The sequence below is a fragment of the Henckelia pumila genome, chromosome 1 (assembly GCF_033568475.1).
Source record: "Henckelia pumila isolate YLH828 chromosome 1, ASM3356847v2, whole genome shotgun sequence".
Taxonomy (NCBI): domain Eukaryota; kingdom Viridiplantae; phylum Streptophyta; class Magnoliopsida; order Lamiales; family Gesneriaceae; genus Henckelia; species Henckelia pumila.
In genome coordinates this window covers 5,456,925-5,475,796 of record NC_133120.1, presented here as the reverse complement: position 1 = coordinate 5,475,796, position 18,872 = coordinate 5,456,925, and the positions used below count along the sequence as shown (strand labels likewise).

Sequence of the window (18,872 nt, the reverse complement as noted above, 5' to 3'; positions counted from 1 at the left end):
AGTAAGTGAATAAACAAGTTATGTAATTACAAATCCACTTTCCTACATGGTATTTCTTTTACCATAACTTCTAAGTCAAATTTAATTCCAGTATTACTTGAAAAAATAAATAATGTTTTGTTGCCCCATCATGCATTGATAATTTTCTATGTTTGTGACAACCTCAACTTCATCACAAAGCTATGATAATTAACTTAATTATTTTAAATAAAAGAGAGGAGAAATTAAACATATTCAACAAACCCAGATTCATTGCGAGTTTACCTCACATATCGAGCATTATACAAATTTTATTGAAATTTTAATACTCGATATCACATACGCCACAACATATATATAACCATTATATTATATATTTCAATAAGCTTCAAGTGGCGTAACATTAATGTATTCTATAATCTTGGTGACATACTTCTTCCTCGCCGGATGATCCTCCTGTGAGCGATTGAACGGTGTCCACACCGGTTCTCCGACGAACAACCTCATCAACTGCATTCGAATAAGTAATTAACTGCTATATACACACACTCGCAACATAAAAACATCATGAAATATGTCTAGTCGTTAGCGTGAACATTATATACATTCTCATTTTACGAAAATTATTGACATATGAGCATACGAACCTTGATATAGTTGTCAGAGTCGAGGGTGAATCGGTGGTAAATTCCCGTAGGTAAAACGATGAGATCACCGGGTTTGATCCATACCCGGATCCATCTATCGGACTTGTCGCGGACGTCGAAGTAGCCACTCCCTTCAAGACAGTATCTTATTTCCTCGTCTGCATGAATGTGCTCTGTGTAGAAGTTCTTCAGCTTCTGGTCATAGTTTTCTACTTTCTCAGGACACAAGTCCAATAAGTCCTATGTTATGATCTTATCAGCCTTCAATCGATTTGGTTCGAGATGATGACAATTTACGAAAGAACACAGCAATAAAGAAGTATGCAATCGAAAAGAAATCAGAGAAAGAACACACACGATTATAGTGGTTCGGATTCAAGAATAATCCTACATCCACTTGCCCAAGGCTCAAATTCACTATCACGAAAAATGGAATCAAGAAGTATATCCTGTTTACAATGAACTTCTATCTTCTCTGGTGATCGCACATGCATGTATATATGAACTCTCAAACACTCGCACTAACTCTCTATATAATCGCAGCAGCTCTCATGTAAAGAATGATTGCATCTTCCTGAGATCCGTGTGCATGCTCCAGTTATATCATATCATAATTGATTCTTGGTTAGTTAAATGGTTGTTGCAGCCCCTTTTATCCCATGCATCAGCACTCCACAGCTTCTTGTGCACGCTCAAACCTTGAGCCAATCAACCGATAAAATAAAGTATGTAATCCAACTTAACAAATCTCCACCTTAGATTCATATGAACCTTGGGCCAATCTCCAGAAAGCTAAGGAACTTCTTTAACTTGTCCAACACTTACTTTGTCAAGGCAATGTTGGAACTTAACACTTGGAACAGGCTTGGTAAGCATATCTGCCGGGTTTTCTTCAGTAGATATCTTCTTGATATCAACCTCTCCAAGTTCCACCAGATCCCTTATGAAGTGTAACCTGATATCAATGTGCTTAGTTCTTTCATGTAACCTTCTTTTGCTGCCTCAGTAATCGCAACATACTCAGCCTATGTGGTGGATAGGGCCACTATGGCTTGTAATGTTGCTTTTCAACTTACTACACATCCATTGAAAGTGAATGTATATCCACTTATTGATCTTCTTCTATCAATATCAGCCGCATAGTCAGCATCAACATAACCAACTAGCCCCGTCTCAACATTATTCATTCCTCCATATACCAATCTAGTGGATGTACTTTCTTTTATGTATCTCAATATCCATTTCACAGCTTCCCAATGAATCTTGCCTGGTTGACTCATAAATCTGCTCACCAAGCTAATGACATAAGCTATGTCTGGCCTAGTACAAACCATAGCAAACATTAAGCTCCATGTGGCATTTGAGTAAGGCACCTGTTCCATATAGGAATGCTCATCACGCCCTTGTGGACATTGATCTTTGGATAGTTTAAAGTGTAAAGCCAATGGTGTAGTACCCCATACCCGAAATTGGTAATTAAGAGATTAATTGTGTTAATTAAACCAATTAAGTATCGGACGGATCGGAAGCTCCGAAAGTGAGATCGGAAGCTCCGATGCAGGATCGGAAGCTCCGATCGATATTACGTCATGCATGACATGTGGCAGGATCGGAAGCTCTGATCGGGATCGGAAGCTCCGATCGCCCTATCCGAAGTCAACCAGTGATATTTTGACACGTAGCGGATAATGCAAGATCGGAAGCTCCGATGGCAGGATCGGACGTTCCGATCGCAGTTCGGAAGCTCCGATCGCCGTCTATAAATAGGGGGTTCCGAGCTCATTTTTGAAGTGCACCATTCACCTCTTCTCTCTCGATTCCTTAGCCTTCGAGTTTAGATCTAGGGCATTCTAGGCGTCCCGTGGGGAATCCGGAAGTGGCATAGCAGTCCAGGCGTCGTAGCGGAGCTGTGGCCTAGTTTTGAGGCACTCGACAGCAAAGGGCTAACGACGGACGAAGGTATAGCTTTTACTTCCTATAAATATTTAGGAGTATGCAATAGCTTAGTTAAGGCTTTTAGAGCACTATAATGATAGTAGTATCATTTGGCAGTGTAGAGCAGACTATAGGCGTGGACCTAGAGTTGGTAGAGCTTGCACTGTTTTAAGGTACGGAAGTACTGTTCGAGATATCCTGACTAAGTATGCATGTATTATGTGACTGCATGATTTTTATGTCATTGATTTATGCTGCATTCATTTGCATACTGAGCTATCTCCTTCGAGATGTCTGTTAGTAGGGTTTTTCCCTATCCTGTTAGTGGTTGGACTTCCATCGACTTGGGTCCGGCATATCCACTGTTATTATGGTATGGGAGCCACCTCCTGAAGCGACGCCACAGCGTGCTACATACCAGGTCCCGGTCTGTCTCTGTTATCTGATCCTTGACCTCGAGTTTATAGGGAGTTCACTTTGCATGCATGTATACTCATACTCTCGTACTGAGTGTTTTATGCTCACGTCTCGTACTCTGTGTTTCTGGACACCCTATTCCATGGGGCAGGTTTGCGATTGGACGAGGCGGGTGGATCCAAGAGGGGCTAGTCAGTGATTGACCAACTGGAGCTTAGTCTAGGTTTTATTTCTGTTGTTTTGAGGTTGATACAGCTATTTGATTTGGTTGTATATTATTTGGATAAATTACAGATTCCTTTACTTGGGATTGTATAATGTTTCTGGTTTCCGCAGTTTATTCTGATATCTATTTTATTAAGTTAATTGCATGCCTAAGCTCTGTTAGTAGGTGATCTGGGTAAGGGTCACTACATTTATGGTATCAGAGCATGCATAGTATTCTTGGTATTTAGACTCTGCATAAGGTAACTGTGAGGTACTTTTGTAGATGGCAGATCGTGACGACCGGAGTTCTCATGGCAGTATTGGTGGGCGTTGGGGTGATGCCGACCGGGAGTCTCGTCGAGAACGGCGTCATCGTCATCATGACGACGAGCGTTTCACTGTGCGTCGATTCTTAGCTATGGGTCCTAAGCCCTTAGTTGGAGGGGAGTCTCCGGAGGATGCGGAGAATTGGTTAGACCGCATGGAGACGACTTTTCAGACTTTCCAATGCACCGAGGAGCAGAAGATGAAGACCCTGGGTTATCTTCTGGATGGACGTGCGCGCAGGTGGTGGAGGTTTACTTCTGCACCTTTTGTGGCGGCGAGAGGAGTGGCCACCTGGGCCGAGTTCCACACAGCTTTTCAGAAGCTGTATTTTCCTCCTGCACTCCGTCAGTCGAAGGCAGACGAGCTTCTGAGTCTGCGACAGGGAGCCATGTCTATCGATGAGTATCAGCAGAAGTTCTTTGATCTGCTATCCTATTGCCCCGAGATTGCTGACAGCTCTGGGATGAAGTATAATCTGTTCCTTCAGGGCCTTAACCCTGAGATCCATGACCGTGTGGCGGTTGGCAATGACATGTCCTACGAGGGTTTGGTGAGCCGTTGTCACCAGGTGGAGGATAGCATTCGGCAAAACAGGTATTTCTCTCAGTCGAGACCTGCTAGTTCTTTGGGTCCCCGTGCCCAATCTTTCAAGAAGTCTGGATCTACTTCTTCCTCTGGTTCTGGAGGTATTGTCCGTTTCGGTAAGAAGGACAAGTGTGATCACTGTGGGAAGAACCATCCATCCGACAAGTGTCATAGAGCTTCTGGAGCTTGTTTCCATTGTGGAGAGACTGGTCATGTCCGGAGAGATTGTCTACTATCTGGGGGAGGTGGTTCTGGATCTGGTTCAGGAGCTGGTTCTCAGGCCACCGTACAGCAGAGGTCGCAAGGACAGCCTGCTGGGAGTTCTCATTTGAGGCCATGAGCTTCTGGCCAAGTGTTTGCCCTGAGACATGATCAGGCAGTGGAGGAGAATGAGAAAGTCATCGCAGGTACATTTCTGCTTTATGGTATACCTGCTCTTGTACTTATTGACACTGGTGCATCTCATTCCTTCATTTCTGCACGTTTTGTTAAGAGGCATAAGTTACCATGCATTGCACTAGACGTAGTGATGTCTGTTTCTACTCCGACGGGCCAATCTGCTTTGGCTAAGCGTCTAGTGATGGGTTGTCCTTTAGAGTTCGAAGGGAACATTCTGTTAGCGAATCTCATGGTTCTGACGATGGACGACTTTGATTGCATTCTGGGAATAGATATGTTGACTACCTATCGAGCTTCAGTGGACTGCTATCAGAGATTAGTACGCTTTCATCCGGAGGGGAGTGAGAGCTGGTTTTTCTATGGTGAGGGAGTGCGACCCCCGATGCCTTTGGTATCAGCTTTGAGAGCCTGTCGAGCCCTAGAGTCTGGCGGGGAAGGCTACCTTATCTATGCAGTTGATTTGTCCGCTGAGAGTATTGGGATAGAGAACATTCCTGTCGTGGATGAATTTCCAGATGTATTTCCTTATGAGATTCCGGGTTTTCCTCCTGTTAGGGAAGTCGAGTTTGGCATAGAGTTGATGCAGGGTACTTCACCTATTTCTCGAGCACCGTATCGTCTGGCTCCGTCAGAGATGCATGAATTGAAGAATCAGTTATAGGATCTTTTGGACAAGGGTTATATTCATCCTAGTGTATCTCCTTGGGGAGATCCTGTTCTTTTTGTAAAGAAAAATGATGGGTCGATGCGGCTGTGCATTGACTATCGGCAGCTGAATCGAGTCACTGTGAAGAACAAGTATCTGTTGCCTCGTATTGATGACTTGTTTGATCAGCTGCAGGGCACATCAGTTTACTCCAAGATTGACTTGAGATCTGGGTATCATCAGTTGAGAGTCCGTGATCAGGACGTAGCCAAGACTGCATTCCGTACTCGCTATGGGCATTACGAGTTTCTTGTAATGCCATTTGGTTTGACTAATGCGCCGGCTATATTCATGGATCTGATGAACCGTGTCTTCAGGGAGTATTTGGACAAGTTTGTCGTGGTCTTCATTGACGACATCTTGGTGTATTCGCGTAATACGGAAGAGCATGTTTCTCACTTGTGGTTGGTACTACAGACTCTTCGAGATGAGCAGTTGTACGCCAAGCTGAGAAAGTGTGAGTTCTGGATGGATCGAGTGGTCTTTCTTGGCCATATCATATCCAGGGAGGGGATTTCTGTTGATCCAAGCAAGATTGAAGCGGTACTTAATTGGTCGCGTCCGACGACAGTTGATGAGATCCGTAGTTTTCTGGGTCTAGCAGGGTATTATCGTCGCTTCATTCTGAACTTCTCTCAGTTAGCTCGACCGTTGACGCAGCTTACCCGCAAGGGTGTGGATTTCGAGTGGTCCTCCGAGTGTGAGGAGAATTTCTGTGAGCTTCGACGGCGGTTGACTTCTGCGCCGGTGTTGAAATTACCGTCAGGATCTGGAGGGTATGTGGTATACACTGATGCTTCTCTTCAGGGGTTAGGTTGTGTTCTGACTCAGGATGGGCATGTGATCGCATACACTTCTAGACAGCTGAAGCTTCACGAGGACAACTATCCAGTCCATGATTTGGAGTTAGCAGCCATTGTGTTCGCTTTGAAGATCTGGCGTCATTATTTGTATGGCGAGAAATTTGAGATCTTCATCGACCATAAGAGTTTCAAGTATTTGTTCACTCAGGCGGAGTTGAACATGAGGCAGAGACGTTGGATGAACTTGCTTAAGGACTATGATTGCGAAATTAAGTACCATCCGGGAGCTGCTAATCTCACTGCTGATTCTTTGAGTCGCAAGGTGCGACTATCCGCACTTCAGACTTGTTCGATTTCTAGTGCGATCAGTGACTGTTGTACTTCAGGTTATACCTTCAAGCATAAGAAAGGTATGCAGAGTATCCAGATGTTTGCGATATTATCTGAGCCAGCCTTGTATTCGCGGATCCGAGATGCTCAGATGTCTGATTCAAAGACCCAGCGTTTAGCTCGTCTAGCTAACGAGGGTAACTCATCTGGATTTCATTATCAGTCAGATGCCTTTCTGTGTTTGTCTTGTAGGCTTGTGATTCCGCAAGATGAAGAGTTGCGAGAGGAGATTTTGTCTCAGGCACGTCGCACTAAGTTGAGTATTCATCCTGGGAGCAACAAGATGTACAAGGATCTACGTACTCGTTTCTGGTGGAAGGGAATGAAACGCAATGTTTATCAGTTTGTTTCGAGATGTTTGGTGTGTCAACAGGTCAAGGCAGAGCACCGACGACCTAGAGGATTGTTTCACAGTCTGCCTATTTCTGAATGGAAATGGGAGTTTATCACAATGGACTTTGTGACCCATTTGCCGGTATCCCCGAGGAACTTTGATGCTATCTGGGTTGTGGTGGACCGACTCACCAAGTCAGCGCATTTCATTGCCTATAGCCGAGAGTACTCTGTGGATCGCATGACACGGATGTACATTCAGGAGATCGTTCGACTTCATGGAGTGCCTGTGAGCATTGTCAACGATCGGGACCCCAGGTTGACTTCTAGATTCTAGGGGAGTGTTCAGCGTGCGATGGGTACTACTCTCAGTTTGAGTACTGCCTATCATCCGGAGACTGATGGTCAGTCAGAGCGCACTATCCGTACTTTGGAGGATATGCTTAGATTGTGCGTCATGGATTTTGGTTCAGCTTGGCAGGATCATTTGCCGTTGATCGAGTTCGCGTACAACAACAGCTATCGTACTAGTATTGGGCTGGCACCTTTTGAGGCGTTGTACGGGCGACGTTGTCGTACTTCACTCTTCTGGGAAGAAGTGGGGGACAGACAGGCTGAGGGACCAGAGTTTATCCAGCAGGCGATAGACATTGTTGATCAGATCAAAAAACGGATTAAGACTGCACAGGATCGTCAGGCCAGCTATGCTAATATCAAGCGTAGGCCTTTGCAGTTCGATGTCGGGGAGAAAGTGTTTCTGAGAGTGTCACCTTTTCTCAAGATTCTCAGATTTGGCCTTAAGGGCAAGTTGTTTCCCAGGTTTATCGGTCCGTTTGAGATCTTGGAGAGAATTGGCGATTTGGCTTATCGACTAGCTTTGCCACCGCATCTATCCAGTATTCACGACGTGTTCCACGTATCTCTGTTGCGACGGTATGTGGCGGATGAATCTCATATTCTGCAGCGGTCTGAGGTTCAGGTGAACAAGGATTTGACTTATGTTGAGAAACCTATTCGTATTCTGGATTATAAGGATAAGGTTTTGCGGAACAAAGTCATCCCTCTGGTTTTAGTTCAGTGGCAGCGCCGAGGCACTGAGGAAGCTACTTGGGAGCTTGAGGATAGGATGCGTGAAGACCATCCTGAGTTGTTTTGATTTTATTCTTAAGTTGTATTCAGTTGCAAACTTTGTAAACGTTTGATTTGAATAAAGAATGTTTATGTACCTTGTATTGCATTCAGTACTTAAGATCTATTTTCGAGGACAAAATATCTTAAGTGGGGGAGAATGTAGTACCCCATACCCGAAATTGGTAATTAAGAGATTAATTGTGTTAATTAAACGAATTAAGTATCGGACGGATTGGAAGCTCCGAAAGTGAGATCGAAAGCTCCGATCGATATTACGTCATGCATGACATGTGGCAGGATCGGAAGCTCTGATCGAGATCGGAAGCTCCGATCGCCCTATCCGAAGTCAACCAGTGATATTTTGCCACGTAGCGGATAATGCAAGATCGGAAGCTCCGATGGCAGGATCGGACGTTCCGATCGTGTTCGGACGTTCCGATCGCAGTTCGGAAGCTCCGATCGCCGTCTATAAATAGGGGGTGCCGAGCTCATTTTTGAAGTGCACCATTCACCTCTTCTCTCTCGATTCCTTAGCCTTCGAGTTTAGATCTAGGGCATTCTAGGCGTCCCGTGGGGAATCCGGAAGTGGCATAGCAGTCCAGGCGTCGTAGCGGAGCTGTGGCCTAGTTTTGAGGCACTCGACAGCAAAGGGCTAACGACGGACGAAGGTATAGCTTTTACTTCCTATAAATATTTAGGAGTATGCAATAGCTTAGTTAAGGCTTTTAGAGCACTATAATGATAGTAGTATCATCTGGCAGTGTAGAGAAGACTATAGGCGTAGACCTAGAGTTGGTAGAGCTTGCACTGTTTTGAGGTACGGAAGTACTGTTCGAGATATCCTGACTGAGTATGCATGTATTATGTGACTACATGATTTTTATGTCATTGATTTATGCTGCATTCATTTGCATACTGAGCTATCTCCTTCGAGATGTCTGTTAGTAGGGTTTTTCCCTATCCTGTTAGTGGTTGGACTTCCATCGATTTGGGTCCGGCATATCCACTGGTATTATGGTATGGGAGCCACCTCCTGAAGCGACGGCATAGCGTGCTACATACCAGGGCCCAGTCTGTCTCTGTTATCTGATCCTTGACCTCGAGTTTATAGGGAGTTCACTTTGCATGCATGTATACTCATACTCTCGTACTGAGCATTTTATGCTCACGTCTCATACTCTGTGTTTTTGGACACCCTATTCCATGGGGCAGGTTTGCGATTGGACGAGGCGGGTGGATCCAAGAGGGGCTAGTCAGTGGTTGACCAGCTGGAGCTTCGTCTAGGTTTTATTTCTGTTGTTTTGAGGTTGATACAACTATTCGATTTGGTTGTATATTATTTGGATAAATTACAGATTCCTTTACTTGGGATTGTATAATGTTTATGGTTTCCGCAGTTTATTCTGATATCTGTTTTATTAAGTTAATTGCATGCCTAAGCTCTGTTAGTAGGTGATCTGGGTAAGGGTCACTACTAATGGTGTCAGAACAGACTTGGAATTTTCCATTCCAAACTTAGCCACAACTCTCTTTAAGTAATTGGCTTGTGATATATACATTAGCTTCTTGCTTCTGTCCCTAATGATTTGCATACCTAGTATCATCTTTGCCGGACCAAGATCCTTCATCTCAAACTCTGATTTGAGTTTGTCTTTGAGCTTCACAATCTCATTCATATTTTCACATGCTATGAGCATATCATCAACATAGAGTAGGAGAAAGATGGTGTAGCTGGCAGGGTCCTTCTTGCAGTACACACAACTATCATATTTGCTTCTTTCAAAAGAATTGCAAATCATGAAATTGTCAAAATGCTTGTACCACTGCCTTGATGATTGTTTCAAACCATACAGTGACTTCTACAACAAACACACTTCGTTTTTCTGGCCTGGTATCTCATATCCCTCGGGCTGTTTCATGAAAATAGTCTCATCTAACTGCCATGTAAGAATGCAGTTCTCACATCCATCTGTTCCAGTTCCATATTCATTGTTGCTATCAATGCCAACAGAATTCTTATGGATGTATGCTTAACAACAGGTGAAAATACCTCATTAAAATCGATACCCTCTCTTTGAGTAAATCTTTTGGCTACTAATCTAGCCTTGAATCTGGTATTTTCAATTCCTGGAATGCCTTGCTTTATCTTGAATATCCATTTGCTTCCTACTACCTTTCTGTTTTTAGGTAGCTCCACCAATTTCCATGTATCATTCCTTTTGAGTGAACCAAGCTCCTCAAGCATGGCTTGCATCCATTGCTGTTCATGCTTGGAACTCATAGATTCTTTATAGCTATTTGGTTCTGTGTCACTCAAAGTTTCTGATACATTAAGAGCATATGATATCAAGTCTGCATATCCATATTTGTCAGGCGATTTGATGGTTCTTCTTACTCTGTCTTTTGCAAGATTTTAATCTTTCAAATCAGGATCACCTTTTGGGTGATCAATGGCATCTTCTTCTGTATTCCGAATCTGTTGTTTAGGCTCAGGATAATTTTCTTCATGTCACTCCACCATAATGTAATCATCCTTGCCAGAATGCTCATCCAGGATTTCTTCCTTTTTCAGGGGTATGTCTCTTAACATATCATCTTCATTGAAAGTATTGTCCCTACTGATCACAGCCTTACCATGCCCATTTTCTAAATTCCAGACTCTATATCCTTTGGTTCCTTTTGAATATCCAAGAAATATAGACTTCCTTGCTCTCGGTGCAAGCTTACCTTCATTCACATGTATATAAGCAGTTCATTCAAAAACTCTTTGTGCTTGGTAATCTGCTGGTTTCCCTGACCATACCTCGATGGGTGTTTTGAAATTCAATGCTGTTGAAGGACATCGGTTAATGAGATAGCATGTTTTAGTGATAGCTTCTCCCCAAAACTTAGGGTCAAGCTTTGCATTTGAGAGCATGCATCTCACCCTTTCTAGCAAAGTCCTGTTCATTCTTTCAGCTAGCCCATTTTGCTGTGGGGTATGCCGTACAGTGAACTGTCTAGAAATTCCTGCTTTTTTACACAGATCTGTGAATTCATGGTTGAGGTATTCCAAACCATTATCTGTCCTTAGCCTCTTTATCTTTTTGCTTGTCTGGTTTTCAACCAATGTTTTCCAATCAATGAACTTCTGTAGGGCCTCATTCTTGTGTTTCATTGTGTACAACCACACTCTCCTGGAATAATCATGTATGAATGTTATGAAGTATCTAGAGCCTCCATGTGTCTGATTTCTTGCAGGCCCCCATACATCCGAGTGTACATAATCCAATGTACCTTTGGTTCTGTTCTCAGCTCTTTTGAATTTGACTCTAGTTTGGTCCCAGTACACAATGTTCGCAGAAATCCAGTTTGCTTATTTGGTCCTTACCAAAAGCTCCTTGCTTGTTTAACTCAACCATTCCCCTTTCACTGATGTATCCAAGCGTAATATGCCATAACTTGGTTATGTCTTTATTCTCTTCTGCACTCAGGGCACTTTGTTCAATACATGGTTTGCCTTCCAGCACATATAAACCATTATGTCTTAATCCTTTCATAACCAGCATCACATCCTTTGTGATGTTAAGGATTCCATCTTTGGCTCTGAATTCATACCTCTTTTGATCTAGCATAGCAAGTGATATTAAGTTTCATTTTAATCCTGGTACAAACCTTACCTAAGAAAGAGTTTTAACAGTACCATTGCTCAACTTTTGATTGACAGATCCAATGCCCTCTATTTGACATGCCACATTATTTCCCATCAAACTTTTCCACCTTAAATTTTAGTGAAGCTACTGAACCATTCTTTACATGGAGTCATGTGGAATGAGCATCCAGAGTCTAGAATCCATTCCTGCTCAGACTTATCAGTAGTCACTAGCAGAACATCAGCACTCTCATAGCCATCCTGAGCTACTACTACATCCCCTGGCCCAGACTCTTTTTCTGTGTGTTTCTTATTCCTATCAGGGCAATCTTTTCTAAAATGACCCTCTTTATTACATGTGAAACATCTCCTATGGAACTTGGTTCTTGACTTTGATCGAGACTTGTGCCTTGGTTTGAATTCCCTTTTATCTGATCTTCCCCTAACATAAAGTCCTTCACTCTGATCATTACCATGGACTCCAGCCCTCTTATTCAATTCTTTGGACATCAGTGCAGAGTGGACTTCCTCCAATGTTAGGGTCTCTTTACCATAGATCATGGTATCTTTCTGATTATCATATACATCAGGGAGTGAACGCAGTAACAACAGTGCTTGATCCTCATCTTCAATTTTAATCTCTATGTTTTCAGGGTCCAAAACGATTTTATTGAAATCATCAATATGATCTTCAATCGACTTACCGTTTGGCATCTTGGATGTATACAGCTTTTTTTTGAGAAAAAACCTATTCGCAAGTGATTTAGTCATGTAGAGGTGTTCTAGTTTCAACCAGATCGCAGCAGCTGTGGTCTTCTTAGAAATTTCTCGCAGCACCTTGTCTCCAAGGCTCAAGATCAGGGCGCTATGAGCCTTCGCAAGGATTTCTTTCTTGTCAACTCCCTTGATTTTCTCAGGAATATTGTCATCTCCTAGGAGCGCGTCTTCTACTCCATTCTGGACCAACAATGCCCTCATCTTCAATCTCCATAAACTGAAGTCATTCTTGCTCGTAAATTTATCGATATCGAATCGCGTAGTGCTTATCTTCAAACGAGACTCTGATGCCAGTTTGTTATGATCTTATCAGCCTTCAATCGATTTGGTTCGAGATGATGACAATTTACGCAAGAACACAACAATAAAGAAGTGTGCAATCGAAAAGAAATCAGAGAAAGAACACGCACGATTATAGTGGTTCGGATTCAAGAATAATCCTACATCCACTTGCCCAAGGCTCAAATTCACTATCATGAAAAATGGAATCAAGAAGTATATCCTGTTTACAATGAACTTCTATCTTCTCTGGTGATCGCACATGCATGTATATATGAACTCTCAAACACTCGCACTAACTCTCTATATAATCGCAGCAGCTCTCATGTAAAGAATGATTGCATCTTCCTGAGATCCGTGTGCATGCTCCAGTTATATCATATCATAACTGATTCTTGGTTAGTTAAGTGGTTGTTGCAGCCCCTTTTATCCCATGCATCAGCACTCCACAGCTTCTTGTGCACGCTCAAACCTTGAGCCAATCAACCGATAGAATGAAGTGTGTAATCCAACTTAACATTATATATATATATATATATATATAGACAAATAAAATAAAATTGAGGGGTAAATTGCGAAAATCGCACTTTATATTAAATCCACTAAAACCGCACCATGAAAAAACAATGAGCAAAATATCAGGTAAAATTAGAAATATAATGAACGCCTAGACAAATAATTTTGTATTTATAACCTTATTTGACTTTTTAACACGACATTCTCAATTGTGAAATTAAAACACATAAAACTATTTTGGAATATTAAATGGGAAAATTACAAATTGATTTGATGCAATGGTTAGAATTGTTGGATTTTAGTTTTAGTTCGCTATTTTTATTATCTTTTATTATAATGTTGATATTTCATCTAATATTATTTATTTTGACATAATGTCGATATGACATCGCGATGTTGCATATATATCAGCACTTTCAACAAAGAAATTTAAAGTATTGAAATTAGGTGGGTTAGGTGCACCTCGCCCACTGGGAAGTAACGAGGGTCCCCTTAATGAAACAGTATTGGTAAATTAAAAAAAATATTAAAATCAATAGACGCATTTCTAAAACACGATACATATATGATATATATAACATATATACTTTATCAAACTTACAAAGCTACAAACATTCCACATATAACTTCCATTTTATTGAAAGGATATGGATTATATATAATTTCTATTAAACTAGGAATTTGAAACCACTTTAGTCCCTTTGGCTTTGGAGACGAACAAATGTTTGCACGCAACATACATCAACGTGTTGTTTTAATTTGGGAGATTTCTGGACAGAAAAGATTACAAGTAATTTTGCTAGCTTAAATCAATTTAAATCATGATGATGTTAAAAATCATTCGATTTTAGTTCAACTTTTTATGGAAATCGAAACCGATGAAACTGCCTAAACTAGTTTAATTTACCCGTAGAAAGATGCAAGAATTCCAAAAAAAAGAGAAAAAAATACAAGCAAAAACCGAAAAAGGGGAAATAATCAAACCATGAAACTGTATCCTCTTTCTTGTCTGATCCTGTCCAAATCCGGGTCATGTTCATATTTATTCGGGTTCAAATTCCAATAGAGAACTCTAAGACCCGCCAAGTGATCCATTGAGACGTATTCGGGCGGGTTCTTCTGATGGGGTAGCCTTTGATCTTCTTCATCTTCTTCCATAAACCATGCCTGCATATATACGTTAATTTAATCCATGCAATAATACTCAAATTAATCATTAAAAGTGACAAAAAAAAATCAAACTTTTGTGAATATATATTAATAGTGAAATTGGAAACTTGGGACTCACCTCCAGCGCCATGAGTATAGCTAGATTTGAACTAGAACAATTGACGATGTTCGGAGATTAATCATGAATATTTATCATAAATTATGATTGCTTGGGATTTTGACACGTGGAGATTTTCTGTCCTTTGATTTGGGAGGTATGCATTTGTTTAACTTCTTCTGTGCATTTCGTAAATATCATGGTTTTTGTGGGCACGTTTTAATTTAGGACCAAGTCCATGCAGGCATGTCAGAACCAATGGGTTACGAGAGCGGGCTGATCCGTAAGACCATGTCCAAGGGCCGGTCAAGTGGAGCGATGAAGCCCACTTGAACGGTCCACTTCATCACCTCGCCCCTCCAAGGGGCGAGGATACCGCACGCGGAAGTTTTCGCGTGCGGTCAAAATGGTGGGCGCGGTGAAGCCCACCATTTAATAAAAAAAATATTTTTTTAAAAAAATAAACGGCCAGATCTTTCTGGCCGTTTGAAGATTTCATCTTTAAAAAAAAAAAAGAAAAAGTAAGTAAAAAAAAAATGGTTGGGATGATCTGGCCGTTGAAGATCAACGGCCAGATTAATCTCAGCCTATTTTTTTTAAAAACAAATATTAAAAATTAAAAAAAAAATTAAAAAAAATCCGAATTTTTTTTTTATATTCTGAAAAAGTAGAAACGGTAATATTTTTCAAATTCAAGCCTTCTTCTATAAATAGGTTTGGATGCATCTCATAAAATTCACAATTTCTACTACTTGAATTTCAAAAATTCTGTATTCTCCAACTTTCATTATATTTTCAATCCAATTTCGAAAATGGATTCATGGAAAAATAATGATCTCAATACTCCTTCACCAAATAATTCTCAATTCACCGACGAGCAAATGTTGAGTTTTATGTTTAACCAAACTCACTTCTCCCAAAATCCCATCAAAATATCGCCTCCTACCTTTGAAGCCCCGTCTACTAAATCTAGAAGGAAAGAAAAAAAAATTGTCGTTGGCGATGGTGGTGAAGGAATTAGAAGAAAACCTTGGACGAAGGTTGAAGATGAACGTCTCGCAAAGTCATGGTGCAATGCTTCAACCAATCCGGCACTTGGCAATGATCAAAGCAACTCGAGTTTTTGGGGATTGGTTTGGAATGAATATAACCATGAGTTACCAAATGGATGAAAAATACACTCACCGGACAACATGCGGCAACATTGGAATGATGTTTCAAAACGAGTGTTCGACTTCCAAAACAAAATGAGCGAACTTGAAGCACTCAACCAAAGCGGATCTTCATTTGATATGAAGGTATGAATTCATAATTTTTTTAAATTTAAATTCAACATTTTCGAACTTGTTTTTTTTTGTTTTGTTTAGTATGCTCAAGCTCAAAAGATGTACGAATAAGATCATAACCATCCATGGTTCGATGAGAAAGCTTGGTTAGTGTTGAAGGATCAACCAAAATGGAAGATATGGTCGTTCGATAAATTCGTAGGAGGTTCGACGAATGCTACGAAGAAGCTTAAGAATATTGATGGTGAATCATCTCCATCTCCTTTCTCCACACCATCTGACACACAAACCGATGAAGAAGGAGATGATGTGCAAGAAGTGAACAAAACCACTAGGCCGATGGGACGGAAGGCCTTCAAAAGGGCAATGAGAGGAGAAGGATCGAAAGATACAAACATGGTGGAAATGTTGAAAACAATACATGAAGTACAAAAAAAAGGGATGAAGAGAGGACTGCTTTGACAAAAGAGCATTATGCAACAATGGCTCAAAATATGGAAAAAAAAGTTCGAAATGAGGATGATGGAACACGAGATGAGGGTGAGGGAGCAATAAAGAATTGAGAGAGAACAAGAAAATCGAATCATGGAAAAAGATGTTAACAATCCAAGGCTCACTGACATTCAACGTCAGTACTACATGAAGATGCAAGAACAAATTCTTCGAAAAAGATTCAATTAGTAATTTATTTCAGTGTTATCTCATTATATTTTATTCGGTTGTAATCCTTTTAAATTTATTGTATTTTGTTATTGCGTGTAATCTTTATTTCGAGTGATTTTATATTTCAAGTAAGTTTTAAATTTTAATTATGTGTATTTTAAATTTATTATATTAATGTTCAATTTTATTATGTTTAAAAATATTAAATATAATAAAATAATATTTAATTTTTTATATTTATGTTCATTTTTATTATGTAATTATTAAATTTAATTATGTATATTTTTAATTTGTTAATTGTATTTTTATTATGTTTTAAAAACATTATTTAAATAGATTAAAAAAATAATATTTCAACATCACCACTACAACATCACCACACCATTGTAGAAACGTACAATGAAGTTATCAACGCTGACAACATCATGCGATCAAGTTACCAACTTGACCACACCAACTTCCTCACATCCTTGTACATGCTCTAACACGTTACAACCCACAATTTTAGATATACCGGTTCATTTATTTTAGGTGTCGAGGCGCATTGTTAGTCTGTTTTGACAATTCTAATAAGAAATTCTATAATGATGAATTTTTCAAGGTTTTAAATTTAAGATGAGATTTTGAGTTTGATATTTAGACGTAAAAAAGTCATCCTCAACTCAATAATAATAATAACACATGATTACCCTAAAAAATAATAATAACTAGCATCCAAGCACACACTCTGCGTATGATACAATATATAAATTGTATGTATTTACACATCTATATCTATATTTATTTTAAACGTACAATGAAGTTATCAACGCTGACATCATCATGCGATCAAGTTACCAACTTGACCACACCAACTTCCTCACATCCTTGTACATGCTCTAACACGTTACAACCCACAATTTTAGATATACCGGTTCATTTATTTTAGGTGTCGAGGCGCATTGTTAGTCTGTTTTGACAATGCTAATAAGAAATTCTATAATGATGAATTTTTCAAGGTTTTAAATTTAAGATGAGATTTTGAGTTTGATATTTAGACGTAAAAAAGTCATCCTCAACTCAATAATAATAATAACACATGATTACCCTAAAAAATAATAATAACTAGCATCCAAGCTTACACTCTGCGTATGATACAATATATAAATTGTATGTATTTACACATCCATATCTATATTTATTTTATTTTAAATATAAAAGAGAAAGACATTTTTCAGATGAAGTACTGATTAACATGCATTATATACGAATATAGTGGTTGATGAAGATAGTGGGGTAATATACTAATATTGAACCGTTTTTGTCCCTTTTACCCAACAACAATAAAAAGGCAAAGAAATTTTTGAGGGTATAAATGTAATATTAGAATGATGTCATCAATTATAGACCAAAAAAGTTTTTAAAGGGTACCAAAGTATTATAATATAAAATTTTAACACATGATTTGTAGCTTTGTGGATATAAATTTATCCATGGCGATAGACGAAGGACCGAAGAATGAAACGTGCAAAGTCGATCGTGCACCTGTCACTTATATAATAGTCAGTCATCAATTGGAAGCGGGCAAGATGGTGATGAATTGCGATTGGTCTAAACCTTCGAATAGCGACTTATTGCGACCTGCCAAGAATGCCAATACATACTAAAACCTTGTGTGAACTTATTGCGACCTGCCAAGAATGCCAATACATACTAAAACCTTGTTCACACAACGAAAAAAGTCGAGTAGAAGAAGAATAAAATATAATTTTGTAGTAATCTTATTATTCTATTTAATGTATTTAATAACCTATCTTTATATCAAAATCGGACCGGACTGATCGGTTTAACCAAAAATCGGTCACAGATCCGTTCCAAAACACCTCCAAAAATAGTTTAACGGTAAATTGGCCAGAACCAGTTGGACCGGTCGAATCAGTTTTTCAAAATTTTAATTTTTTAAAAAATAACTTTTTTCAAAAAAATAATTTTTTTATTTTTAAAAGTTTAAATTTAATATTTTTTTATAGATATATACATGATTATTTTGAATTTGTACTTCATTCAACATATTATTTTAGTAATTCTAGATTTTTTTAATTTATTTATTTAATTTTTAAAAAATGTATAACTATAATTGGTATTTTGAATATATTTATATATTTATTTAGTTTTCAAGTCAAGGTAAATATATTTTTTATGTATTATTTATATACATGTTTTGGGTTTTTTAAATTCAAAATACCAGTTCGACCGTCGAGTTATAACGGTCCAACCAGTTAGACCATTTTTTAGGTGTTGGATCGGTAAGTATGTGTAGATGGAGGAGGGAATACACCACTTCAAATTTTTTTTATTCAAATTATTAGTCCAATTGGGATATCAAATGAATCCACCTGCTATATTCTTGATTGTCGATGTCAATCAACCCACAAAATATATGTGCGGAAGAAGGTCGACTGACAGATAGAACACGATTATGAGAGCTCTACTGAAATAAAGATAGCTCTAAAAATAAAGATAACACAAAAGATTTTCTCAGATGTCCGGAGATTAATGACTCCTACGTCACCCTTTCTTCTTTTTGTGAAGGATTAATTACTAGAAGATTTAAG

At 39.4% G+C, this 18,872-nt stretch overlaps 1 protein-coding gene across 2 annotated transcripts; it reads right to left on the bottom strand.

The window, feature by feature from the left end:
* Positions 1 to 248: 248 nt before the first annotated feature.
* Positions 249 to 14,372, bottom strand: LOC140874975 (acireductone dioxygenase 1). 2 transcript variants are annotated; one of them, XM_073278488.1, is made up of 4 exons: positions 14,351 to 14,372; positions 14,047 to 14,229; positions 627 to 866; positions 249 to 489 (listed from the first exon to the last, which is right to left on the bottom strand). In XM_073278488.1, the coding sequence occupies exons 1-4, from the start codon at positions 14,360 to 14,362 to the stop codon at positions 358 to 360; spliced, it is 567 nt and encodes a 188-aa protein (XP_073134589.1). In that variant the 5' UTR covers positions 14,363 to 14,372; the 3' UTR covers positions 249 to 357. The 2 variants fall into 2 exon arrangements, with proteins under 2 accessions (XP_073134589.1, XP_073134590.1); XM_073278489.1 differs by having other exon boundaries at positions 711 to 866.
* Positions 14,373 to 18,872: the final 4,500 nt, after the last annotated feature.

Bases quoted from the DNA above. Each gene is read 5' to 3' on its own strand.
- LOC140874975 (XM_073278488.1), bottom strand. The intron at 867-14,046 runs GTTTGATTATTT...ATCATAACATAG, and splicing joins AAAGAGGATACAGTTTCATG to GACTTATTGGACTTGTGTCC. The intron at 490-626 runs GTTCGTATGCTC...ATTCGAATGCAG, and splicing joins ACTCTGACAACTATATCAAG to TTGATGAGGTTGTTCGTCGG.